Genomic DNA, 25,365 nt, shown 5'->3' with positions numbered 1-25,365 from the left:
GTGGCTAGAGAGATTGGGGCAGGAGAATTGCAAGTTCAAAGCCAGCCTCAGCATCTTAGTGAGACCCTGTCTCAAAATAATAATGATAAAAAGGGCTGGGAAGTGGCTTAGTGGTGAAAGCCCCTGGGTTCAGCCTAGTCCCTCCACCCCCTCAAAAATGAGTCTATTAAAACAAAACATAAAGATGAATGAAAAATATGCCTGGAAAACGTTTAGCAAGAGAATGCAAGTATAGTAGTATTAATAGCAGACAAAACAATTTAAAGTTGAAAGTATTACTAGGGATACAAAGGGACACAGTAAAGATGCCTGTTGGCAATGTGGAAAAGAAGGTATTCTTCAAAGTCCATCCAAAGACTAGAAAACCTGCAACAAACATGAACACATCTTTGCCTTCCTAAGGAACAGAACAAAACAAGCAGAAACGAAGGAAAACTCCCCAGAACTGACCAGAACAAACAACAACAACAACAACAAAACCCCCCTAGAATCTGAAGCTAGGGAGAGAAACAAACCACTTAGAGTTTTCTGGGTTAAATATCATTATCAGAAGATTCTGAGTTCTGAGAATTAATGTCTGCACCTTGGGGAAGATAATTCTAGGCTTTTAAATGGAACTAAGATACTTAGCATTAAGCCAACACTCTGGGAAAGCATAAGATGGAGGGGAAAAAAAAACAAGCAAAAGTTCCTAGGAACAAAAGTTGTCTCTATAAGGTTCTACAGAGGAGAGCAGAGGAAATTTACTTGGTCTGGGTATCTCATTAAAAGTGACCTGGAATTAAGGTGAGGCAGGTACACAGTGCCCTCTATTGATTTACCAAGGAAACTACCCCCTTCAGAAGCAATCCATTCAGTGGTTTACCTTTAAACCATTATCCCCCAGGTGTAAACCACCTGGAACCCAAGTTCTCTAGGTTTATACAGGCTGTTTATTTGTTTATTACGTGGTTATTTACTAAGCACCTATTACTTACTAGAAACCCTGTCAGAAATTTTGAACATTCAAATATAAGATCATAATAAATGTGACCAAATTAAAGAGATACTAACCAGTATGGAGAATCAGGCTTCCAGCAACAAGAAATATCAGAGACCACAAAATATCTATTTAGTAAATGTTTAAAGAGATAAAAACTGAAATATTCAATCAAGGAACAAGAACAATTAATTCCAGGCAGATTTGAAAATGAACACAATAGAACTTCCAGAAAACATACAATTGTTGACACAAACAACAGTTTCTCCTCCGAAGGAAAGAAGAGATTCATTATTCTGAGCCAAATATGATTGGCCAAGGTCTGGGTACATGGATTAAGGTCACCTTGAATAACATGCTTCACCACGGAAGAGGTTACATGAACTTTTATAAAGTCACAGGACAAAGGAAAGACATAAATCAATGCAAAGACATAAATCAATGCATTCACCACACACACTGGTGAGGGTATCAGGTAGGCAGGCTGTAGCAGAGTGGGGAAACTTCTTTTATAGGTTTCAGATGGACAGCATTTTTAGCTTTCCAGTTAATAGAAGCTAGAAGTCTGTTAAGCTTTGAACTACATTCCCAGAGTTTTGCCTAGTAGCCAATATCAGATCTGATACAAAGGTTGGTGGTAAATGGCTATTAAAAGGGACTAATGATAGCCCAGATTTTGGCTCTTGATCTGCAACATTCCATCTCTCCACAACCAGGATTTCTAGTTAGTCAGACTGCAGTATCTTCAATACAAAGGTGGCTTCAGAGATCTTCAGGTCACACAGCTATGTCTCATAAGGATAAAATAAATATCCACCAATAAGGTGTAACATTTATGACCTTAGATGTTCCTGACCACAAAACTACTATCTAAGGCAACAAACTGGCAGAATTAGGAGACTGTTCAATTTACAATTGTAGGATAACCTTTTAATACACAATACTCTTAGATACTTATATACCAAGCAAGAAAGAATGCTTATGGTTATAGATGTGAACAACATAATAAACAAACTCAATCTATGATTCTTGTTCTCACAGAACATCCAATGTTTTTTTTCCCCCCCAAAAGCACACACTGAACCATGTGAAAAATTCAATCCTGGCTTCAGAAAATGTGATAATATATGCAAAAGAATAAATTTCATATACTTGTATTCTTTTATTATAATCTACCTAAAGAGAAATAGAAAGTTGTTTTCATTTTTTTGGTAAAGATAGGAAAAATATCAATCTTCCCATATACTTGGAAGTAAAAATCACACTACTATATAACATGGAGAATTGGAAATCACAAGAAAATAAACATGAATCAATGATACATATGGAGATTGCAAGATGTACCTGAAGTGACACTAAAGAAAAAAGATACAGCATTAAATATATATTAATGTTAAATATGTTAACAATAAAAACATGCCTTAAGGAACAAGAAATATCTAGGATACACAAAGAAGAAGCTACAAAAGGAACCAGAGTAAAATGAAATAAAGTAGCAAGAAAATTTAAAAGTATAAAATGAATTAAATAGAAAATAGTAGAAATGATCCATAATACAATAGGTTTTCTTAGGAAAAAAATTTGGTGTGTGCATAAGGGATGAGAATAAGAAAAAATGTAGTAATAAGGGAAAGGAACAACCAAAAGAGACACAAACACACACACACACACAAAAAAAAAAAAAAAAAAAAAAAAAGAAAAAGAAAAGAAAAGAAAGAAAGAAAGAAAAAAACGCTTTAGCTAACTTTACAAAAAAAATAAATAAAACAGAACATGATAATATTTGAGAGAAAAAGGTAGTTATTTAATAATACACAGGTTGAATAAACAAATTATTATTAAGGAAATAGGAATAAGCAGTTAAAAAAATTTCTCTTGAGCTTTTCAACCCAAATGATTCCAAGACCAGTTACATTTTATGTTTTGGTGAATTTTAAGGACTTCATGACCTCTAATTTACAGATCCTGTTTCAATGTAAAAATAGTTCTCCACTAATTTTTCCTTTTGAAATTTTACAACCTTATTATCCAAATTGAAGAACAATATAAAACAATAAAAAAAGGAAAGAGAAAAAGGAAGGAGGGAAGGGAATGGGAGAAACTAAAGAAAGAAAATATGAAGGAAACAAAATGACAAGAAACAAAATTCTAGTCCGGTTCTCATATATTTATCTAAAAAAAGAACTATTTAAGGGTTGGGGATGTGGCTCAAGTGGTAATACTCTCGCATGCGCAGGGCACTGGGTTCGATCCTCAGCACCATATTTAAAAAAAAAGTTAAAAAAATAAAGATGTTGTGTCCCCTGAAAACTAAAAAGTAAATATTAAAAAATTCTTTCTTAAAAAAAGAACTATTTGAAACACAGACAATGGAAAACAATAGCCCATATTCCTTTTAAAAAATAGCACAAAATATAGGGTTTATTTCAAGAATAAAATAAAGTTTAGCATTATAAATCTGCTGTTGTAGAAGAATAGAGGAAAAACTACGGTCAGCTCCATAAATGCTGAGGAAGGATTTGCTAAAATATGACATTTATTCATCATGAACATTTTCAACAGCCTGGAATGACTTCATGAAGAGTAGATGGCAGCGCATGCTTGTAATCCCAAGTGACCATAATACTTACTGGTGCAAGTTTGGGAGTATTTTTAAAGTGCCAAGAGCAAGAGGACTGTGGCACTACTCCTACTGAACATAACACTGTGGAGTATGGCCAATATCATGACATAGGGCAGGAAAAAAGAACAGTAAGAATTCAATAAGACAATTATCTTTGTTTCTTAAAATAATGTAATTGTCAGTGAAAGAGTCCATAAGAATCTATAAAGAATTAAAACTAATAAAAACAACAGGGTTGATGGGTACGAGAGTACCATTTAAAAACTTATATAGTCTTTCTACACAGCGATAACCTATCTATAATTAAAATAGAAAAGTCAGACGTCATTCAAAACAGTGCTAAAGATTCAAAATAAAATAATAAATATTTCAGACATATGTAAATTAAACTTAAAGTTTACTGAAGGGTACCAAGGAATCCACTTAAAGGAACAGATATACTTAACTATGTTTATGTTTTGTGAGAACTCAACTGCTAACATGTTCATACCCTCTAAAATAATCTAAACATTGCATGTTATGTCAAAATACTCTATGGGATATTTGATAAAGCATTTGGCAAAAAAGGAAGAAAGAGTGGAAGTTCTTAGTTCATGTGAACACATATATACTTATGGTAATTAAACCATATGGCCTTGGTCCAGATATAGAAAGAACAGTCAGGCATTTCTTTTCTTTCTTTCTTTTTTGTTTTGTTTGTTTTCTGGAGGCCTTTTTACTGACATTTTCTAATTGTGTATAGATAGTTGAGTCTTGGTTTCTGCATATTTGGAAATACGCCAGGGGCATGAATGTTAAAATATCCTAAGCTTAAGTCACACAGTTAACAACTAAGGTTACCTGGTTGATTCCTCAAGTAGGTGAGTACCGTCAGTGTGAAAAAGGAGGGTTTCTTTCACGTATATGGTGTGCCAGTGAGCTAGAAGACAAGCATTCCTTAAGATGAAGGGATAGACAAGTGTGTGTGTGTGTGTACACCTGCCATATGGAGAAAGGAACACCTGTGCCACACTACTACTGAGGGAAGAGGGAGAGGCAGAGAGGAAACTGGAAATCTCACCGTCTTGCGAGTAGTTTTTTTTTTTTTTTTTTTTTTGCCTGTTGATAAATTAATGCTGTAGATATAATGCCTGTTTTCAATGGTTAAAAATTGACACCTCTGGAGACAACCTGACTGGGTCAGATTGTCCTGTCATTTAACTGTAGGACATTGGCAAGTTATTTTAAGCTTCACTTGGTATTCTCGTGAGTAAAACTGGGATAACAGTGCACATGTGTGTTGTGAGAAATAAACACATGGAAAGCAACTGAACTGTGTCTAGGTGTTAGTTTTTTAAAAAAGTATACAAACAAAAGCAATTTGGAAGAGTTGTCTGCTCTGTACATCCGCGGCTGCATTATATTCTTGGGCCCTGGGCACTTTCGCCTTCCTGGGCCCCTTCTATTAAAATAACAATTTTATCTAAAAAAAGGATTATATTTGAATGTCACTTATTCCAATGTTTTCTTCTACCTAAGATGTTATTGTTGTTCTGATTTTAAAATAAATCAATGTTTTCGTGCGCTTCTAAAAGTACTGTGGGCCCGAGGCACTGTGTCCACTTCGCTTAGCGATGTCATAGGTGTCAGAAGCGCACAGCTATCCACCGGGGGAAAACCGTCCGCGCACGCAGTCCTCCCGCAGGGGGCTGCGGCCGGCAAGGCGTCCTCGCAGTCTCAGCCGCGGAGAGGAGCGGCTTAGCCATACTCCTCGATCTTCAGACGTCTCCGTGAGGTTTTATCTGCCAATCCCGACCACGGAGGGGCCAGACTCCGGAGACTCGGCTGAAGACCGGAGCCACTGCCCACCACCAGTAGACTAAAGCCAGTGGGGGCGAGGGCAACTAGGCTGCGTGACGACGCGCGAGCGTAACGACGATCTGTCGTCAGGGCGTGAGGGGCGTGGCGAGCCGGCCGTAGGACGGAACCTGCGTGAGGGGCGTGGCGAGCCGGCCGTAAGATGGAACCAGCGTGGGGGGCGTGGTGAGCCGGCCGTAGGATAGGACTGATCCAGCTTGGAAGGAGAGGCGGGCCTGCGTTTTGCTGCCCACTGCATGGCTGCTCCAGAGGACAGCCTCTTGGGTTTTTCCGGATCTCTCCGCACTAGCCCAAAACTGAGAATTTGGGAGTTTGTAGGGCTGTTTGGTGGTAGCGGTTCAGGGTAGTTCCGTGACCTTTAAAACAAAGTTATCCACGTGTGGTCCCCGGACCCGCAGCAGCAGTGTCACCTGGATAATTTAGAAGTACTTTCAATTTAACTTCAGAACTGACAATTAGGAGCGTGGTGGCGCCCCGCAATGTGTTTTTAGATCTTTTAGGTTATTTTGGTAAACATTCACGTTTTACACTGCTTTAAAGTATTGTTCCTATCAGATACAGATGTGAGCTCTCTAGTGGCAGCTTAGCGAAACTAAGCTGTTTACCTTCAGAGTCATCACCAAAGCCAAAACAGTGCCTAAGGCCTACTACTACCTTGGTGCTGGAAGATGGATAATAGCTAGATAGATGTGTAGAAAGGAGATTTTTGGAGAAATATTTGAATGAGTAAATGCAGAATTTCCTATTCTCTACAGGTTTTCTTGTTTGTTTTACAGACTATCTGTCATCCTCTGACTTCCAGCAAATACAGTCCATGATGGTGAATTACTAATAACTGAGTGTGTAACAGAAGTAAATTGTTTTTAGAAATCAAACGAAAAAGTAAAATGAGAATCTAAAACGTCTTGGTTAGTCTCCTCCGCTTAGGAAATGATCTCCTTTTGATGATTTATTGAGTGCTAAACCAGGATGGGTTGGATCTGGGTGGGGTATACACAGAAGTCAGTTATTCTCAATCAGATCAAACTTTTCATACTTCATATCTTCTATGGACAGATTCATGTTTTCGTTTACTTTATGCATTCGTTTCTTCTGTGCATTCTTATGTCTCCCCTGACTGAAGAAATAAAAGGTTGTATTTGTTAGTTGTCATTTTGCCATCAGCATTAATATTTGCTATTTAAAGAAAAGTTGTTTTTTTTTTTTTTTTTTAACATGTGCTTGTATAATGTTCTATCAGGAATTCCTATTCCAAAGTTACCTGATTAATAATTATTAGCATCAACAAATAATAGCTCAAATCATGTTTTGTCAAGAGAAATCCCTGAATAATAGGGTTTTAGCTTGAAATCCCTCAACCACTCTTCTTGGGTAGGAATCTAATAGTTCAAAAGCTCATAATTCCTACCTTTAGTTTCCGAAATGATTTGGCCACTTTGATTTTCATTTTAACTAAGAAAAGTAAAATAATTGCTAACAATTGCAAAGGGCTTACTAAATGCCCACCACTGTTTCAAAAACCTTATTATTTTATCTCAATTCATCCTTAAGATAACTCTTAGAAGTGGTCTACACTTATCTTTTTTGTAGACATCAGAAAAGTGAGACCCTTTACTGTGTCACTCATTCAATTGAATCACTGTGACAATTCAACTTTATCCTCTATCCCTGTTGTTACATACCTATGTACACTTCAATCACAATTTATTATGTCAACTTGGAGACACTTTTTGAGAGTCTGTTGAGAGTCTGTTGAACCTTAAACATGATGAAGTTCCTACCCTTATGGATCTTGCAATCTTGAAAAGAAAAGTGTGAGGCAAACAATAAATCAATAAATTTGTGTTAGCTAACTATAATGAATAGGGAAAATCAGAAATAATGAATAGGGAAGGTTAAGGATGGAGATATAAAGGTGCCAGTTTACATCTGATGGTTAGAGAAAGTCTCCCAGATGTGGTGCCATTTTAATGAATTCTCTCAACCCTAAACCCAAGAAATGTGGGGAGTAGTTCAGTTCTTACATGATAGGTATTATTCCCAGCAGAGACACCAACTATACAACAAGATTTACCAACACAGCTCACTTTTTTCTCTCTGCCTTTCTCCTTCCACATTCTGCCTTAGGCTTTTCTTTGGATTTCTTATCTCTTTCCCACCCTTTTATGGTTGGTTTGCTTTTTCCATTATTTTTTCTGAGTCTTAATTTCTGTCACATTTCTTTTTCTCCCCATATTCCTTCTTTCCTGAAAAATAGTGGGCTGGATATTCATAAAATACTGTTTGATATTTATAAATTATACCTAAACATTGTTAAACTTTTAAACAAATTCTGAAAGTCTCTCTTTTTCTACAATTTGTATTCCCTATCCGTGTAGCAAATTTCATGGTTTATAGGAGAAAAAACTACTCAAGCTCAGGTGAAAAAAAGTTGTCTTCCTTTTCCTTTTTCTATTTAGTAGCAAATGCTCATGCTACCAGAATGAAGTTCAAGAACTCCAAGCTTTACCCAAAGTTGATCTCTATTCCTGAATATTCATTTCTTTAGCAAGCATCCATAGGGGGAGTTGGGGGGTATAAATCAAGCAGGATACTGCTAAGGGTGTTCACCTGAATGAAGTACAAAACATTCTTCACTGAGAAATCTTATAATCTCTGGGTCTACAATTGATTTAAATATGTAAAACAATGTTACAAAATAATCAGAAAAATTAAATACTTGTGGAACTCAAGTTATGGTTAATTATAGATATCTAATTAAAATGTTTGTTTTAAAAGCATAATTTTTCTCATAACTCAAGTTACTGTTGCTTATGTAAAGAAAAGGGTAGTAATGTGTAGTAAGGAAATAACACCACCAGAAGAGTGGTGTGGCCTTTGTCCTAGGCTACTAGGTGATCTCTAGAAATGTCAGGCCCATTAGCTAAAAGTATTTGTATTGCCGGGGGCCCTCAGCTAGACTATGTAGTTCAAAGATCTTATTTAGGGTTGAGGCTTTGGGCCTTGTCCAGATCAGAGATCTTATTTAGGGTTGAGGCTTTGGGCCTTGGTACTTCTGCCTTATCTATGAGGAATGGAGACTAAAGGTCAGTCAGGGTATTAGTCATGTTGATGTGATCAAGGCCATATGTTAAACCAAGGCTTAAACTAGGTTTTCCTAGTTGTTAGTCCTTGTGTTGGTAATGCGTTTGGAACATCTTACATTTTGCTCTTTGTTGCTTTTCTGATTTTAGTCTCTGTCCTTTTGCTGTAATATATGTAATATTGAGTATAATAGCTTTTACTGAGTCCTCTAATGATTTATCAAATCTAAGGATGGTTTTAGACACCCCTGAGCATTGGATTTGGTGTTAGATATAAGGGTAGTTTGGATTGCAGTGTGGAATAAGGATGTTAATAGTGCTAGATTTTGTCAAAAGTTGAGATGAATACTTTAATGAGTTTGGCAATCCTAGTGGGAGCCCAAATTCATTCACTTCCTCTAGATTTCCAAATATAATATATATATATATATATATATATATATATATATATATATATATATATATTTTTTTTTTTTTTTTTTTTGTTTTGTTTTGTTTTGTTTTGTTTTTTTTTTTTTTTTTTTTTTAAGGACAAAGGAAGATGAAAGTAGTGATCTGTAAGTCTTTTTGAAGACTTTGGAAGTCAAAGACCACCTTATCTCTATCTCCTGTGCTAAGGCTGGTGTTGTGCCCAAAGACATTTCAATGAGTCTCTCAAGTAAACTGATTTTATAAGTAAACACTCTGTGAAAAACCGTTATTCTACAGTTTGCCAGGAAATTTGGACACACATCAAGAATCTTTATAATTCTTTATGACTAAGATCTATTTTGCTTTTTTCCCTTCCTTTTGCCTTTCTCAAACTCTTAATCTGTTCTTACATATTGAACTTAAAAAAAAATATATCAGTCTTTGCCTGGCGTGGTGGCATAGGCCCATAATCCCAGTGGCTCTGGAGGCTGAGACAGGAGGATTGTGAGTTCAAAGTCAGCCTCAGCAATGGAAAGGCGCTAAGTAACTCAGTGAGACCCTGTCTGTAAATAAAATACAACATAGGGCTGGGGATGTGGCACAGTGGTTGAGTGCCCCTGAATTCAATCTCTAGTAGTCCCCACAAAAAAAAAAAAAAAAGAAAAAGAAAAAGAAAAAAGAAAAGAAAAAAAATCAGTCTTAAAATCTATGTTAAAAAAATTCCCCAAAATCTATATATTAAACAATTAGCTTTAATTTCTTGTCCAATTTTAAATTTATCAGACTATATTTCCTGTTATTTTCATATTCCAAAATACTGAGTTTTTTTTTTCAATAGTTTTTCTTCTTTAAAAAGTTCAAACCTATTTGTTGATCATTCCAAAAACAATCACACACCAGATATTTGATTTATAGATTGAAGTTTGGGATTTTGCAGATGGATTAATTAAAAATATTTAATACTTTTTAAAAAGTTCCTGCAACATGCTGGGCTAATATTTATAGTAAATACAAAGGCATTTTATCATCTACAGTCTCAGGGAAATGTCCATCAGGAAAAACATCTGGGGATCTTATTGGCCTTTGTGGACGGTGGTCAACAGCAACCTAAGTAGTAATTCTTAAAAGGTAATTAAGACCTGATAAAGATATCAGGTCCAGTTGACATTACAGCTGATTTCTATCTGGTCATTACAGCACAAATACTTTTATATTTCAGTACTTCAACCATAAAATGATGATGTGGTTTTAAAATATGTCAACCAGATCTTTTTCTACCCTTACCTTTAAGAAGTGGAACATAATTTCCCTTCTGAGTAAGCATTAGTTTTTGTGACTTGCTTACAATGAATAGAATGTTGCAGAATGTATGACTTTTGAAACTTGGTTACAAAAGACTTATTGATTATTTTTCTATTTTTGAGGGAGAACAGCTGCCATGTTTTAAAGATAGGCATACATACTAAGTATTCTGGAGAGGTTGTGTGGCAAAGAATGGAGTTTTTGAGTAACAACCATCTGAAACTTGCCCAACATTCTGGCATGTCATCAAGGCTTTGAATGACCACTGTCCTAAGCTTACATGTAGACTTTAAGCTCAGGTGAGAACCTGAGCCGTAACTAGATATTCAGTTTCTGACCCACAGAAACTAAGAGATAGTAAATGTTAAATGTTCATTGATTTAAGCTGCTCAATTTGGGGATGATTTGTTACATAACAACATGCTAATGGAAGGAGAGCCCCACAAGTTCATAGATATGTCATGATTCTAATGAAAAAGATGGAGATAAACCCAGAAATGAAAAATCAGGATGTTTTTGAGTGTTCATAGAAATGGGAAAAAAAATTCATGTCAAGTGTTAACAGAATTTATCCTGCCCATATTTAAGATAATACAACATGAACAAATAAGACTTGGTCTACAAATGCAAGTAGGGATCAACACTGGGAAATCTACCTGTAATGTTTGGGGAAGGAAAAACATGATTTCATCAGATGCCAAAAAGTGATGGCATAAATCATTCCTAACAAAAGGTTTAATGGAGTTGGAAGGAAAACTACATCAACACAATAAAATACTACACATATGTAGAAAAACATAAATTATGAACTATTAAAGCCAATTCTACAAGAAGGAGGAAAAAGAGGACTCTTAAAAATTCCACTGTAATGTGGAATTTTTTTTTTTTTTTTTTTGAATATTGTTTTTGACTGTACTTGACACAGGATAAAAGCAACTAACAAAATAGTTACTGGAAAGAATACTAAATAGTTTTATTTGCTCTCAATATTAAATGAAATGAAAAGCATTCCATTAAATATTGATTGAAATTAGCAGAATTTGGTAAAGTTAGCTAGATGGAAAATACACAAATAACCATTGCTTAATAATCTTACATGCAGAATTTCAAACAGGCTTTAGTTTGATGCCATCTGTCAGTATGGAACAGAAGACACTTAAGAACATCAATATTGTATTTGTTGTTAAGGATTTAAAAGCTTAATTTACAGCATCACAGTGACCTCTTTTTTTGTTATAACATTTTTCATTTCATTTATTTTTAATTATAATCAAATCCATCAATTCTAGAATTGTAATGATCTTTTAAATCTTACATCTGTATCATTCTGATACTACAGTATTATGATTACATAACAATAATTTATATTTGCTTTTCAAACATGATCATCTATACATAAATTACAAGCATGTCAGATCATTACTAAATCTAGATTTTAAAAAAATTACTTTTACATTTTTCTCTATGCATTCTGGATAATTACTTTAGATAACTTTATATAACCTTGATACACAGTTCATTAAATTCCTTTAGTTGGGTTCAATGAGCTTTTAAACCCATTCATTAAACTTTTAGTTTTAATTCTAACTAATTGTATATTTGTTAATTTATTTTCTAAAATTCCTATTTGGTTCTTTTTTCAATTCTGTTATCTTTGTATTTTTTAAAAAATTCCTTACATGTTTGAAAATCTTTTTTAAAAGACATTAAAGCTTTTTTTGTTTTACTACATGAAAGTTTCTGCTTATTTCACCTTTTACTCCACCCCCCCCCCCGTGGGAATTTGTTGAGGAATAAAATTAAGCTTGTTCTTTCAAAGATGATTTGTATTTTCTCTACCACATGCTCAGGAGCATAAAACCAGCCTAGCTGTTCTGTCCCCAATTTAAATTCTCAGTCCAGCACCTTTGAATACCTGGTGGGCATGCTGAGAATAAGCTGGCAAGGCTGGCGATGACCCGCCTTGGTGGGAGGATGGATTCTGCTGAGCACAGAGTCTGGAGCTGACTTTCCACCTTGCAGTGGTCTATAGTGGGCTTATGTACATTTGACAGTGAATGTTTCCATTCCCTTTCCTACCTGAGCATAATGGGGCCCACTTGATGCTTTCAGTATAAACGGTCCAGGTGGCCGATTTTAAAACTGACTTTTCCCCTGCTTTTCTTCTTCCCTTGCTCTAACAGCCTGGGAAATAAGACTAACATTTTTCTGATCACAGGCTAAGCTCTGTGCTTCACAGCCCTGAAGAATGTCACTGCCTGAAAAAACCTGGGAATTGGAGCAAAGACTCTCTCAAGGACACCTGATGGTTGATCATTTTCTTTACTGATAACAAATGTCTCCAGGCTCTGGTATTAACTCCTCTTGTTATTGTTATTAGAGGAGCTAGGCTTTTGTTTGGTGTTTCCTAGGTGATGATTTCTTCCCAGACTCCACACCAAGATTAAGCTCCATACATCATCTTAAAAAGCAAAGCCTGGCTGGGTGCAGTGGGTCAAGCCTGTAATCCCAGCAGCTCAGAAGGCTGAGGCAGAATTGTCAGTTCAAAGCCAGCCTCTGCAATGGTAAGGTGCCAAGCAACTCAGTGAGACCTGGTTTCTAAATAAAATACAAAATAGGGCTGGGGATGTAACCCAGTGGTTGAGTGCCCCTGAATTCGATCCCTGGTACCGAAAGAAAAAAAAAAAAAAAAAAGCAAAGCCCAGGTTTGGGTGAAAGCCCTGCTCAGGGTTTCACAGGGGCTATGTCCCTGGGTCTGAGTTTGTTATTTCATAGCTAATTTTCATTGCTTTTTAAAAAATATATATTGTTTTAGGATTTTCATTATTCATCCAAGTACTAAGCTTGCCATATAATACAAAAATCTATCCCAAGAATTGATAAATACATATTTATTTATGAGGGTGTGAGGACATTAGTTTCTAGATTCACACTTCCCTCTGCCAATACCATCCTCCCAAATTCTCTATCCCAGAAGGCATCTCTTGATTCCCAGCTCACCTCACCCACCTCGTACTTCCTGTACCCTTGCATCTCCACTCTCCTTGACACTTGGGGACACCCAGGAAAGTGTGAACCATACTGGAAGTAACTTTTGCCCATCAGCAGTAAGGCACCTTCTCAGGTTGACTGTGGGGATTCCCCTGTCACCCAGAGGACTTTTAAACTGCTGTCAAAAGACAAACTAAGTGATTTTCTGTGAAGGTATAGTACTGACAACTTAAAAGTGCTTCAGTGACTTCCTGCTTTGATCTCCCTGTGCACCTTTTAGAGAGAAGATCCCCTTCTTGCTCCAGCACTCCCCGGAGGATTACTCAAGTAATCAGCCCTTTTTCAGAGTCAGGTTATCTAGATGGAAAGATTTTTAAGAAAAATGGAGAGGAGGTATGCTCTGAGCAGAAGGAGGTCCTCAGAGCATACTCTTCTGTGGTCCGGGCAGCAAGCAGTCATCACCGAGTCACGGGTTACTTCATGGTCAAATTGGAGAACTTTGCAGCGAAACGGAGAGCTGCACATTCACAGTGACTTTCCTATCTCAGTGTACAGCTATGTGATTGTTAACTATACTGAACTTGTACGTGCAGAGTACTTAATTTCTAGTACCCACTATTACTCCTCGCATTTCCTATGCAGCACTGAGGTAGCACTAAAGATCAGTAAACTAGCTTTCAATCTAGTATGAAAAATGCAATAATTGTTTGGACTTTAAGAATTACAACTCATTTGTGGAAATCATGCGTGGCTCTTAAAAGAGCCTTTGGGAATTAGGTGTAAAAACGCTTACTTGGCAAGTTCACTTGGAGCTGGTGTACTTGGTGACCGCCTTGGTGCCCTCGGACACGGCGTGCTTGGCCAGCTCCCCGGGCAGCAGCAGGCGCACGGCCGTCTGGATCTCCCGGGAGGTGATGGTCGAGCGCTTGTTGTAGTGCGCCAGGCGCGAGGCCTCACCCGCGATGCGCTCGAAGATGTCGTTCACGAACGAGTTCATGATGCCCATGGCCTTGGACGAGATGCCGGTGTCGGGGTGCACCTGCTTGAGCACCTTGTACACGTAGACCGAGTAGCTCTCCTTGCGGCTGCGCTTGCGCTTCTTGCCATCCTTCTTCTGCGCCTTTGTCACCGCCTTCTTGGAGCCCTTTTTCGGGGCAGGAGCGGACTTCGTGGGCTCAGGCATTACAGCGTCCAAAAAGCAAAAACCAGAACACTGATGCAAATACCTGGGAAAATAATCACCCCCCACTAGGTTACATGCATTTATAGATGCGGTATTCAAATGAGGTTAATAAGTTTTCCTCTACGATTGGATTAATTCTCGTGTGTCGTCACAAATGCGAGCGTTAACGACACTGAAATTCTTCTGTCCCATTGGCTATTGCGTTACTTCACTTTCACCCAATCAGAAAGCCCAAACTGGATACCCAAAGCTACTATAAATAGGTCTCTTCCAGCACCATCGTTCATATTTCTCAGAGCACAGGGAACTTTTCTTGGTCACACTCACGTTAGGCTTGTGGCAGGTCAATTTCCTAAGTGGCCCGGGAGTCCGGACAGACGAAAGACAGCGAGTTAGAGGCAGCCCTCACGCAGGCTAAGCCCTGGCCACCTCACATTGTGCTCAACTGCGGACAGCCCGCACTGCCTCCAGCCATCAGCCCGGAGCCACGGTGCCTTCGAAGGCACCCAGACCTTCCAAGCTCTTTGTCCCTAGGTCCCCGAACCCTAAAAGCCTCCACCTATTGAGCCAGAGGCTCAGGAGAAACCCACCTCCCTCTCGGCCTTCTTCCTGGAGCCCCGCCTTCTCAGCGGCGGCCCACCCTGACCACGCCCCCAGGAGTGTGCAACAGCTCTTTTGCTGAGATCGGTGGGTGGCTCTGAAAAGAGCCTTTGGGTTGAATCGAGGTTCTCAGCAGTTGGCCGAAGAAACTTCCTATTTCTTCTTGGCTGCCGCCTTCTTTGGCTTGGCTGCCTTGGGCTTGGCGGTCTTTGGTTTGGCCGCCTTGGGCTTCACCGCCTTGGCCTTGGCCGGGCTCTTGGGCGCCTTCTTCGGCTTGGCCGCTTTCGCCTTCTTGGGGCTCTTTGCTTTTTTGGCTCCTGCAGCTGCGGCCGGCTTCTTCGCCTTCTTTGGGGTCTTCTTGGCGGCCTTCTTGGGGGTGGCCGTGCCTGTAGCCTTCTTAGGCTTTTTCGCAGCGCCGGCGGGCTTCTTAGCCTTGGCTGCACCCGCCTTTTTAGCCTTGGGCTTGGCTTCCCCGGAGCCCGCCTTCTTGTTGAGCTTGAAGGAGCCGGAGGCGCCGGTGCCCTTGGTCTGCACCAGGGTGCCCTTGCTCACCAGGCTCTTGAGGCCCAGCTTGATGCGGCTGTTGTTCTTCTCCACGTCGTAGCCCGCGGCCGCCAGCGCCTTCTTGAGCGCGGCCAGGGACACGCCGCTGCGCTCCTTGGAGGCGGCCACGGCCTTGGTGATGAGCTCGGACACCGGGGGCCCGGACGCCTTGCGCTTGGCGGCGCCTGCGGACTTGCGGGCCTTCTTCTTCACCGGCGTCTTCTCGGCGGGGGCCGGAGCGGCGGGCGCGGCGGGCGCAGTCTCGGACATGTTGAAGGCGGGCGTAGGAAGAGCAATTCGAGCCGGAAGCAGAGGCACTGGCCGGGACTCGGGCCGCGGCGCTGCGCCCGCCCGTTTATATAGGGCGGAGCTGCGCCGTGATTGGTGCGCTGTCCAGCCCGCCTCGCTGGCAGCCGCAGAGTGTCCTCTCGGATCCAGAGTTGTGTTTGTTACACCTCAAAAAAAGCCCAAAATATCAAAATTATCTACATCGAATTGTCCGATTTTTCTCAGATAATGATCCTCGAAGCCTCAGCCTTCATGCAGATCTCAAATAATGCGGAAAGCACAAAACCTTGTGCCAAAAACTAGCAATATTTCCCGCCGTGCTCGGCAAATTTCAACTCGGAGAAACAAAACTTTCTATTTTCTTCTTAAATTATAAACTGATCTTTAACGGTGGAGTTTTCTGACCTCCCAAATATGATTCTTCAAGTGGTTAGCTTCTTGTGTATCCAAAAAGCATGCCACTGGCATTAAGATTTTTATTACAAATCTGCGCTTAAGTGAGGGAAGTAACACAGGCTCCTCGGAGAGTCCTGCCTATTGAGCCGAGGGCATTTGAGTTCATCAAACTGGTTTAGTTTAACGCCAAACAAGTTATTGCCCATTTGGGGTTAAATTTTGGACCCCTGTGACATCAATCTAAGTAGCCATAGTTTCTTTTCTGTCCGTCGCACCAGGGTTTTAAAATAATTCCTTAGGATAATTCTGTTCTTTTCTGCTCCCAAGGGTTGGGGGCGGGGCTGTTGCTTCTCTCTTCCTCTGGACAACTGCTCCATGTATTGAAATACCTTGAATTCGGGGTATTTGGGAAACAAGGAAGAGTCAAAAACACACCCAGGGTACAAGCATGAAAAAGGATTAATTTTCAAATAGCACACAAAGGACGTCAATAAAGTCGCTGAGGTGGAGACGCATTGCACTTGGAAGAATCTGTCTTAAACTTGCTCACTTCTTTTGGCATATATTTCTGAATCGAATTGTAATATACTAGTTAGAACTAAAATCCAAGCATTGATCATAAGAGAAAAATAAACTAGAAGAGTAGATTGGAACATCATTGTTTCTACTGTTTAAAAAACCTAGACCCTGTTATTACTGAATATCTGATGAATGACTAGTTCACCCACCATGTATGGATTCAGTCTTACTCAAGTTTATGGCCTAATGCTTCCCAGATATCCTTGAAAAGAAAGTAACACATGGGGACTGAATGACAAGTTCGATTTTCAATCTCAGAATCAGAGCTTTAAGAAGTTATATAAGCTAACTCGTTACCTTCCAAAGATATCCTTTGGAAGAGGCTGAGGCAAGAGGAGCATGAGTTTGAGGCCAGCCTGGGCAACATAGACCCTGTCTCTAAATACATACGTAAATAAATGAATGAGTAAAATTTTAAAATACCAGGGAGAAAAATAAAATGAAAGAGAATAAAGGTATAAAACAGATGAGAGATTGTGACTATGTGGCATTTGGTGACAGAAGGATGGGATGATGCCCATTTTAAAATGACAACTAAAACTACTCCTGTAAATGATGGAAACCTGCAGAATTCGTTGGAATGTGCTCTCAGATGTCTTTTTTTTATTGTCTATATATGCATTGTTTCAAGGTTGGACAGACTTAAACTCCATGATCTTTCAAAGCGCCATGGCTTCTCCCTCGTGGTGCAGTGAGTTTTCTCATGAATGAACTACTTGACTAATGAAGAAGGCATTGAAGATTAGTCACTATTAAATCAAGTATTTATTTGAAAGCTCTATGTGATGACATAGGTGCAATAGCAGAAGATTCACTTTCTCATTGATCTGCCAACTTGACTGTGATTTCAAAATTTCAGAGGGACCAGAAGTATCTTTATCCATGTGTTTAAATTCCAAGGCCTTATTCCAAATGATTCTGATATAATAAATCTCTGACTATTTAGCAAGTTTCTTATGCCACTCACATGCTCAAGTTTCAAAATCATTGCTGCTCTCTGGAGTTGACTGACAGGGCAAAAGTATTTCCTGTTATTGAGTGTTTTTGTGGATTGCTGGGCTTGCCTGTGAAACCTCAGAAGAGATGCCAAAACTGGATATGACCACATGTAGAAAAGGTGAGGACAACAATCCAACCCTGACTTGTTTGAATTCACACCTGTGTAGCCTCTATTGTGGGTTTAAGGAGGAGAAAGAAGAGTAAAATTAAGTGTCTTTTGGTTCCTTACTTTCCCTGCACAGAGGGTAGCCAGAACTTAGTCTGCCTATAGATTGCTTGAATTCCTTAGTATAGCACCTCCACTCCTTATCTCACTTAGTAGCTACCACATGTGTGCTTCCGGCAGACTCTTACTGAATAAGCACAGCAGTCTTCTTCTATAGATACCTGTTGACAGCCACAGTTAAGTCGAAATGACGCCTGGCATTTTGCTAGAGGGAATGGTTGAAAGGTGACCCTGCTCTGAGAATAGGGCGGCTCCGGGATTAGGGTGGATCCTGCTGCCTTGGGTGCCTGCTACTTTGGAGTTCCGGTTGAGTTCTCAAGAATTGGCATTCAGAACCTGGTGGAAGGAGTGTATTCCCAGGAAGTGTGTGTAGAGTGTGGATGAGAGTTTGGGAATAAAGAGTTGCTGTTTGAACCTACAAGGCTGTGTGGCGGCTGGGTTATTTTGTGCCCAGACAGACTGCGGCAGATACCAGAGCCATTTTTACCCTGGAGGAAATGGACTTGCAATGGTCAAAAATTTCTCCAGGGAAGGTGACTGGTAAAAGGTACCACCCAAATTCTAGCTTATATTTGTCTGACTTTGAAGCATGGCCTCATAGTAAAGTTTTGAACAAGCTTTAAAAATTATGAAATTGATGTCACAGTGCAAAGCCCAATGGTTGCTTTCTTTCTTTCTTTCTTTCTTTTTTTTTTTTTAATGAACTAGAATACAGTAGAAGATATCAAAGAACAAAGGACGTGGTTTGTGTATATATACAACTGTTTGTGTGCTGGGCTCCTTACATATACAGATTTTCCTATCGTTAGTCTCATGTGTCCAGGATGTTTAAAGTAACATGTGTCCAGGATTCAGGAGAATAAAAGGCTAAATAACTGTGGAAAACAATATTGATTGGATATTGTAAGGTTGAAAACAAAAAAATATGTCTTTCTTATGTGATCTCTTGAGCTTTCAATAATCATGAAATATTCTCAAGTGTGTTATTCTTTAATGAGCTAAGAAAGTAATTTCCTATTACTGATATGTTTAAGCTTCTAAGAAACCCTGAGTGATGGAAATGGGGGACACTGATCATTTCCATTTTGGACAAAGAAGTGACTATACTCAAAGAAGTAATATGATTTGTAGAAATTGGAAAAAAAAAAAAAAAAAAAAAAGAGCTTTGCTTAGTTCCCTTTACTCCACAACCAGGTTTCTAAGTATTTAATTCTGGAATTTTCTATTTTTATATGATGGTTACCATGGCTGTTTTTATTAAAGACAGAGTTTGGGCAGAGGTGTTTTATATTCGAAAAAATGCTGACATATTATCTTTAGATATTGTTTTTCTTTTTATTTAAATCAACAATGAAGACAGGGTTGCATCCCGGGATTATTCATTGCATACTTTTTGGAATCATGAATTATTGGAAATGATCTTAATGTCCATGCAAAAGAGAGTGGTTGAATGTCATTCACACAGTGGAGGAACATGTAGCTGCAAAATGACTGAGGAAGCTCTCTGTGAATCAGAACAGAGTGGATTCTGGGAAACACATTTAAGCAAAAAAGGCAAAGTACACAAGAATGCCCATAGCTTGATACTCCCGGTGTGAGAAAGAAGGGGATATCAGAGTAAATTTCTGCTCAGTTTAAAAGAGAGTGGTCACCTATAGGAGGTGAAAGAGAAAGAGGTGGAAAGAAGGAGCAATACAAAGACACATAGCAAGGATGGGGGCGATGACTTTTCCTTTTTTTTTTTTTTAATAGTAGACCTTTACATATAACACTGACCCTTGATGCGCTAGTGATGTTTTATACATGGACAAAATAAACTATTACACAAACTGTTCAAATGATTAAGGAGCCAAGTGCAGTCCACACCTGCAGGCCCAGTCACTTGGGAGGCTATGGCAGGAGGAGGGCTGGGGTCCAGGAGTTCTAGGCTGCTGGCAACCCAGGGAGACCTTATCTCTAAAAAAATAAAAACCAGTTAAACCTGCAGGGTGGCGCACTAGAGTAATTCCAGTGATTTGGATTGAGGCAAGGGGATGGCAAACTCAAGGCCAGCCTGGACAATTTAACCTGTCTCTAAATAAATACATATATACATACATACATAAATAAATAAATAAATAAATTAATTAATTAATTAAATAATGCTGGAGTAAGAGCACAGCAGTAGACCATACCTAGGTTCAACTGTCAGTACCACGAAACAAACAAAAAACCCAGACCCAAACAACAATAAAACCAACAAAAAAGCCAGTAAAAATGAGAGGGGAAATACAAAATAGAATATAAGCACTAAGAAATGAACCAAACTATAAAATTAACAACATAGTAACACTGAAAGGATTCAGGAAAATAAAAGCCTAGGTAACTGTGGAAAACAATACTGATTGGATATTGTAAGGTTGAAGACAGAAAAGATACACACATACATGTACATATATATATATATATAAATACATATATATATTGTAATCTAGTAAAAGCTTTCTTCAGGGATGTGCGCTATCCATTTTGAAACTATGTGTACATTAGAACTGAACAAGTTAGTACAATTATCTACGCGTGCATAATGAGTTCCCCTGTTCTTACCGACAGAGATCTAGGGGTATTCTGCTGAACGACCTTATGGTCTGAATTAGTATCAGAAGTATTAACATCAGCTCGTATTTAAAAGTATCTGTACAGTTTTATAGAGTATAGATCTGGGAGTGTATTCTGGTGGGGCAGGATTTATGCATATCTCTTTGTATGTAGATAGTTAAACCCAGTAGCTATTCACATACTGGCACACTCAGTCTTTAGTTCTCAGGCAGGATTCACCTGGAAAAATAACCCTGAATTCCTTAGAGTAGCGGTTTTTCACAAGGCCAAGGTAGGGAAAATACAGGATGGGTCTGGAACATCTTATGGTGTCAGAAAAGAAGGAGAAGGTTCGAATCTCCTAGGGACATTTGTTGGGAAAGCAGGTAGCCAGTCTCAAGGACTCCTAGTGGACAAAATAAAAAGTGATAGTAAGGGATCTGACTAATAGAATTTGAAGAAATCCATGACTAATTAAATAAAAAGAGAGGACTCTTCCGTGTAGTATAATTCTAATTAATAGGAAGGGAAGAGGGAAATAGAAAATGACTGGTAGGTAAATAATATTGTGATCTTACAGGAAAAAAAAACAAACACTGATCGATGGTAAAATCAGAGGGCGAAAGTTTAAGGAGAAGTCATGTTTGGATAGTCCTGATTATCCTCTCCCAGGAAACCTGTCAAATACAGAGGGAAGAACAACAGGCTGGCATGAAGCACCAGGTAGACACTGCTCCAACTAAACAAGCAAGGGATAATAGCTGTAAGTATTAAGATGTACGTGTCATGAGCTCCTGGCAGGAAGAAGATCCTTTATCACTTTGGTGACATTTCCTGATTAAAATGCATAAACCTTCTCCAGACAAATTTAAATTGAGGGACATTCTTGAAAATAACTGGTAAGCACTCTTCAAAAGAGGGGAAGTCATAAAGGACAAGAATGGACTGAGAACTCTTCTAGACTGGCAGAGACTAAGGAAAAATAAGAACCAAATTCAGTGTGGGATTCTGAATAGGATAATGGAGCAGAAAAAAAAACAACACTAGTGGAAGAATTTGTGAAAGTGGAGTATGATTTGAAATTTAGTTAATATTGTATTGATACATATAAGGCAAGCTAACTCCATTCTGCCCTCTGCGATTCTTGATGCACAGAATCTGTGGGCATAGTAACATGGGTCTTCCAAGACATTAGGTTCTGGTGTACTCTGTCACACAGAATGAGTCAACTAGACAGTGATGGTTTCAATTTATTTTCATGTGCTTATTAGCTGACTGATTATCGTTTTTAAAGAAATAGTTTGGCTGTAACCTAAAGAAACATATTTTACAAAATACACTCACTCACACTAATGCTTGTATGCCATACCTAAAACAGAAGTTTGAAAAAGTATAAATATCACTTTTTAATGCAATTTGATTTACCATTCTCTCCTCTCCCTCACTCTCTCCTCAATTCTTGACTTCAAAAAACTGAAAACAACCAAGTCAACTTCTTCCACGAGTCATGGGTTTCCATCAGCATGCTGCACAGAAGCATTATGTTATAGACTTCATTTTAAGAGGTTATCCTCATCTGTTTGTTTTTATATCTTATACATGTGTATATGTACATACAAATTTTATGTTCTAATCTCAGCGTTAAATCTTCTAAGCTTAAGTCAATTGTTGAAGGCCAAATAAATAAATAAAAACAATGATGTGAAAAGAGTGAATCTAGTAAATAATTCTAAATTTAATATGGCGGTTGAAGCATATGAAAACTCCAAGAACCCATTATTATTTCAAGATGAAAGTCTGGCAGAGGGGACTGACCTTCCCCCTGGGCTGTCAGGAAGAAAATTCCCTGGAATCTGCAGGCAGGCCTTGTCCTTGAAAAAGGTTCAGGGAGAGTGGTTGGAGCCCGGATGATATGAAGGGTCAGTATGTAATTTCTTGGGACAGGAGATCTTAAGCATATAAAACACAAGGGCCTACATATATGCTGTTAAGAGGAAAAACACAGATCTCTCAATCCTGGCAAGAGAAAAGGGAGATTCTTTTTCATATGGAAAGGAGGCCTTGAGAGAAACAATGGTTCTGAAGATATTGACTGCTTTTCTACTAATCTTAATATTGAACCCGTAATCATTTTCATAATCAAAAAACCTCTCTTTATGCTGTGTCTTTAGCAGAGATAATAACAGTGAGCAAGAACAGATTGCATTGGACTTCTTGTGCAATCTGTTCTTTAGTCAGCTTTCTGTTATTGCAACAAAATACTTGAGGCAATCAGTTTATAAGGAGAAGACATTTATTTTGGCTCACAGGTTTGGAGGGTTGGCACCATTGCTTTTGGGGTTGTGGCATGGTAGTGTATTGCTGTGGGAGCCAATGTCAGAGCAAGCTACTCACCTCATGGCCGCTGGGCAGCAAAGAGATAGAGAAAGCAAGAGAAGGGGCTGAAGTCCTAATATCCCTTCATCAGCACATCCCTAATAACCTAACTTCCTCCCATTAAACCCCACCTCCTAAAGGTTACACCACCTTCCAGTAGCACCATGGACTGGGGACCAAGCGTTCAGCACATATTCTGTTGAGGGACATTCAAGATCCAAACTACAGCAATATTGTACTACCTATTATTACTTTTTCTATTTCCCCTGCATTGTGTGAATTTGCAGGTTTCTGAATGTAAATATTATCTATTAAAGAGGATCATTAGGGGGCTGGGGTTGTGGCTTAATGGTACAGTGCTTGCCTAGCATGCATGAGGCACTGGGATAGATCCACAATTTAAAAAAAAAATAGAGGTAATGTGTCCATCTACAACTAAAAAAATATTTTTTTTTAAAAAAGAGGCTCAGGGCTGGGGTGGTGGCTCAGTGGCAGAGCGCTTGCCTTGCACATGTGAGGCACTGGGTTCGATCCTCAACACCACATAAAAACATAAACAAAATAAAGATATTGTGTCCATGTATAGCTAAAAAAAAATTTTAAAAAGAGGCTCATTACTTTTTATATAGTGGTGGTTTGGCATAACAGTTAAGCAAGCAGACTCCTGCACAGTTATCTATTGCTGCAAAACAAATTGTTTTTAAACTTAGTGCATTAAAAGAATAATAAAATTTTATCATATAATATATGGGTCAGGGATTTGGGGGTGACAACTATGTAGTTTTGACTTGGAAACTTTGGGGAGATTAAAATCAAGGGATTGGCTGGGGCTTTACTCATCTGCAGACTTAAGCTGAAGAATGGGCTGGAAAATCCGATCTCCTGATGGCGTTCCTGGATGACACATTGGTGTTGGCTGTTGGCACAAGAACTCTGCTCCTTGAGGGCTCACTACATGGCCATTGGCTTTCCCCAGAATGAGTGATCCAAGAGAGAAAAGCAATAGGCACAATATTCTATAGGTCAGTCCTATCTATTTTGGGAAGAAACTACATAAGTATGTGAATACTAGAAGGTTAGGGTTATGGGGCCATCTTGAAGTCTGGTTATCACAGTTCTGGGGATGATCACTCCTTTTCAAATCTCAATTCTCTAACAGTGTTTTTGAGAAATTTACTAAACTCTTTTGCTCAGTTTTCTCAAGCCTAAAGTTGGATGAGAATATTGCAGTTGATTAGGGTATTGTGCCCTATTTTTGCATTCCTTGTCATGGATCCAGATTTACAATATTTCTTTCCATATGAAGAGTGCTCTTCTCTGCCACATCCACATCAGTCCTCACCAGGTGGCAGCTCTGCTGGATTATGTAGACGTGGCATGTGCCTGCTTCCCAATCACACTCATTAGAAGAAATGTATTCCCCTCATGTCATTGACCCTCCATCCACATCGCTCAGTGACTAAGGTGTGGCGAGGAGCCACTGCTTATCCAGAAAGAAACTCAATGTGGGCCTGGAATAATCCTTCCTGTCGTTACCTACTGCTGCAGTCTGGCTGGGCACAAATAACCAGGAGCTCACGAGTCACTTGTAGGTTCAAACAGGAATTATTTTGGGTCTGGGGATGTGGCTCAAGTGGGAGCGCGCTTGCCTGGCATGCGTGGGGCCCGGGTTTGATCCTCAGCACCACATACAAACAAAGATGTTGTGTCCGCCAAGAACTAAAAAATAAATATTAAGAAAAATTCTCTCTCTCTCTCTTTAAAAAAACAAAACAAAACAAACAAACAAACAAAAAACAACAACCAGGAACTATTTTATTGCCCGAACCCAACGGGAACTCTCTAGAACTCCCCAGAAAACTCCGCGAGAACAAACGGGAACTCAAAGGGAACTCCACGGGAACTCAATGGGAACTCCCTGAGAACTCAAAAGTAGCGGGCACCCGAGGTAGCAGGAGCATCCTTATTGCCGGACAGCAGAGGTTTATATACACAACTGAATACACAGCTTGTTTCAATTTAGCATCATCCAGTTACAGCAATCAGTCATTATCTTAATAATTATACACAGCTTAACTTAATTATCATCATCTTAATGGCTCGCTGGCGTTACTTCTCAACCACTCCTTCTGGCAAAATGCCACGTGCTATCTTGACTTGGTTGTGGCTCTCAACAACCTACCACGATTTGAGGGTTGTTGGTTTCATTATTTTAACCAACTCTGAGATGAGTAATAATAACCTACTTAAGAGTAGTAATAACCTACTTAATGATAATACCTGACTTGGTAATAATTATAATGTGTTAGGTTATTATAAAGATTAACTGAATATTTGTTAAGTATTCAGGAA

The 25,365-nt window shown here is 39.0% G+C and overlaps 2 protein-coding genes across 2 annotated transcripts; both read right to left on the bottom strand.

Annotated features, from left to right (window-relative positions):
* Window positions 1–6,368: 6,368 nt before the first annotated feature.
* On the bottom strand, window positions 6,369–14,438 carry LOC143401623 (histone H2B type 1-M). Its single transcript, XM_076859284.1, has 2 exons — window positions 14,040–14,438; window positions 6,369–6,576 (listed from the first exon to the last, which is right to left on the bottom strand). Exon 1 carries the CDS (start codon window positions 14,427–14,429, stop codon window positions 14,049–14,051), a length of 381 nt encoding a protein of 126 aa, XP_076715399.1. The 5' UTR covers window positions 14,430–14,438; the 3' UTR covers window positions 6,369–6,576; window positions 14,040–14,048.
* A 740-nt stretch (window positions 14,439–15,178) lies between these two features.
* LOC143401621 (histone H1.4) lies at window positions 15,179–15,887 on the bottom strand. Its single transcript, XM_076859283.2, has one exon. It carries the CDS (start codon window positions 15,840–15,842, stop codon window positions 15,183–15,185), a length of 660 nt encoding a protein of 219 aa, XP_076715398.2. The 5' UTR covers window positions 15,843–15,887; the 3' UTR covers window positions 15,179–15,182.
* Between the last annotated feature and the right edge of the window lie 9,478 nt (window positions 15,888–25,365).

This window comes from Callospermophilus lateralis, chromosome 6 (assembly GCF_048772815.1).
Source record: "Callospermophilus lateralis isolate mCalLat2 chromosome 6, mCalLat2.hap1, whole genome shotgun sequence".
NCBI classification, from domain to species: domain Eukaryota; kingdom Metazoa; phylum Chordata; class Mammalia; order Rodentia; family Sciuridae; genus Callospermophilus; species Callospermophilus lateralis.
Note: the sequence above shows the minus strand (reverse complement) of the source record. Positions and strands in the feature narration are given on the sequence as shown.

What these genes read in the sequence shown, in the direction of transcription:
- LOC143401623 (XM_076859284.1), bottom strand. Translation starts at nt 14,429, where the DNA reads ATGCCTGAGCCCACGAAGTCCGCTCCTGCCCCGAAAAAGGGCTCCAAG.
- LOC143401621 (XM_076859283.2), bottom strand. Translation starts at nt 15,842, where the DNA reads ATGTCCGAGACTGCGCCCGCCGCGCCCGCCGCTCCGGCCCCCGCCGAG.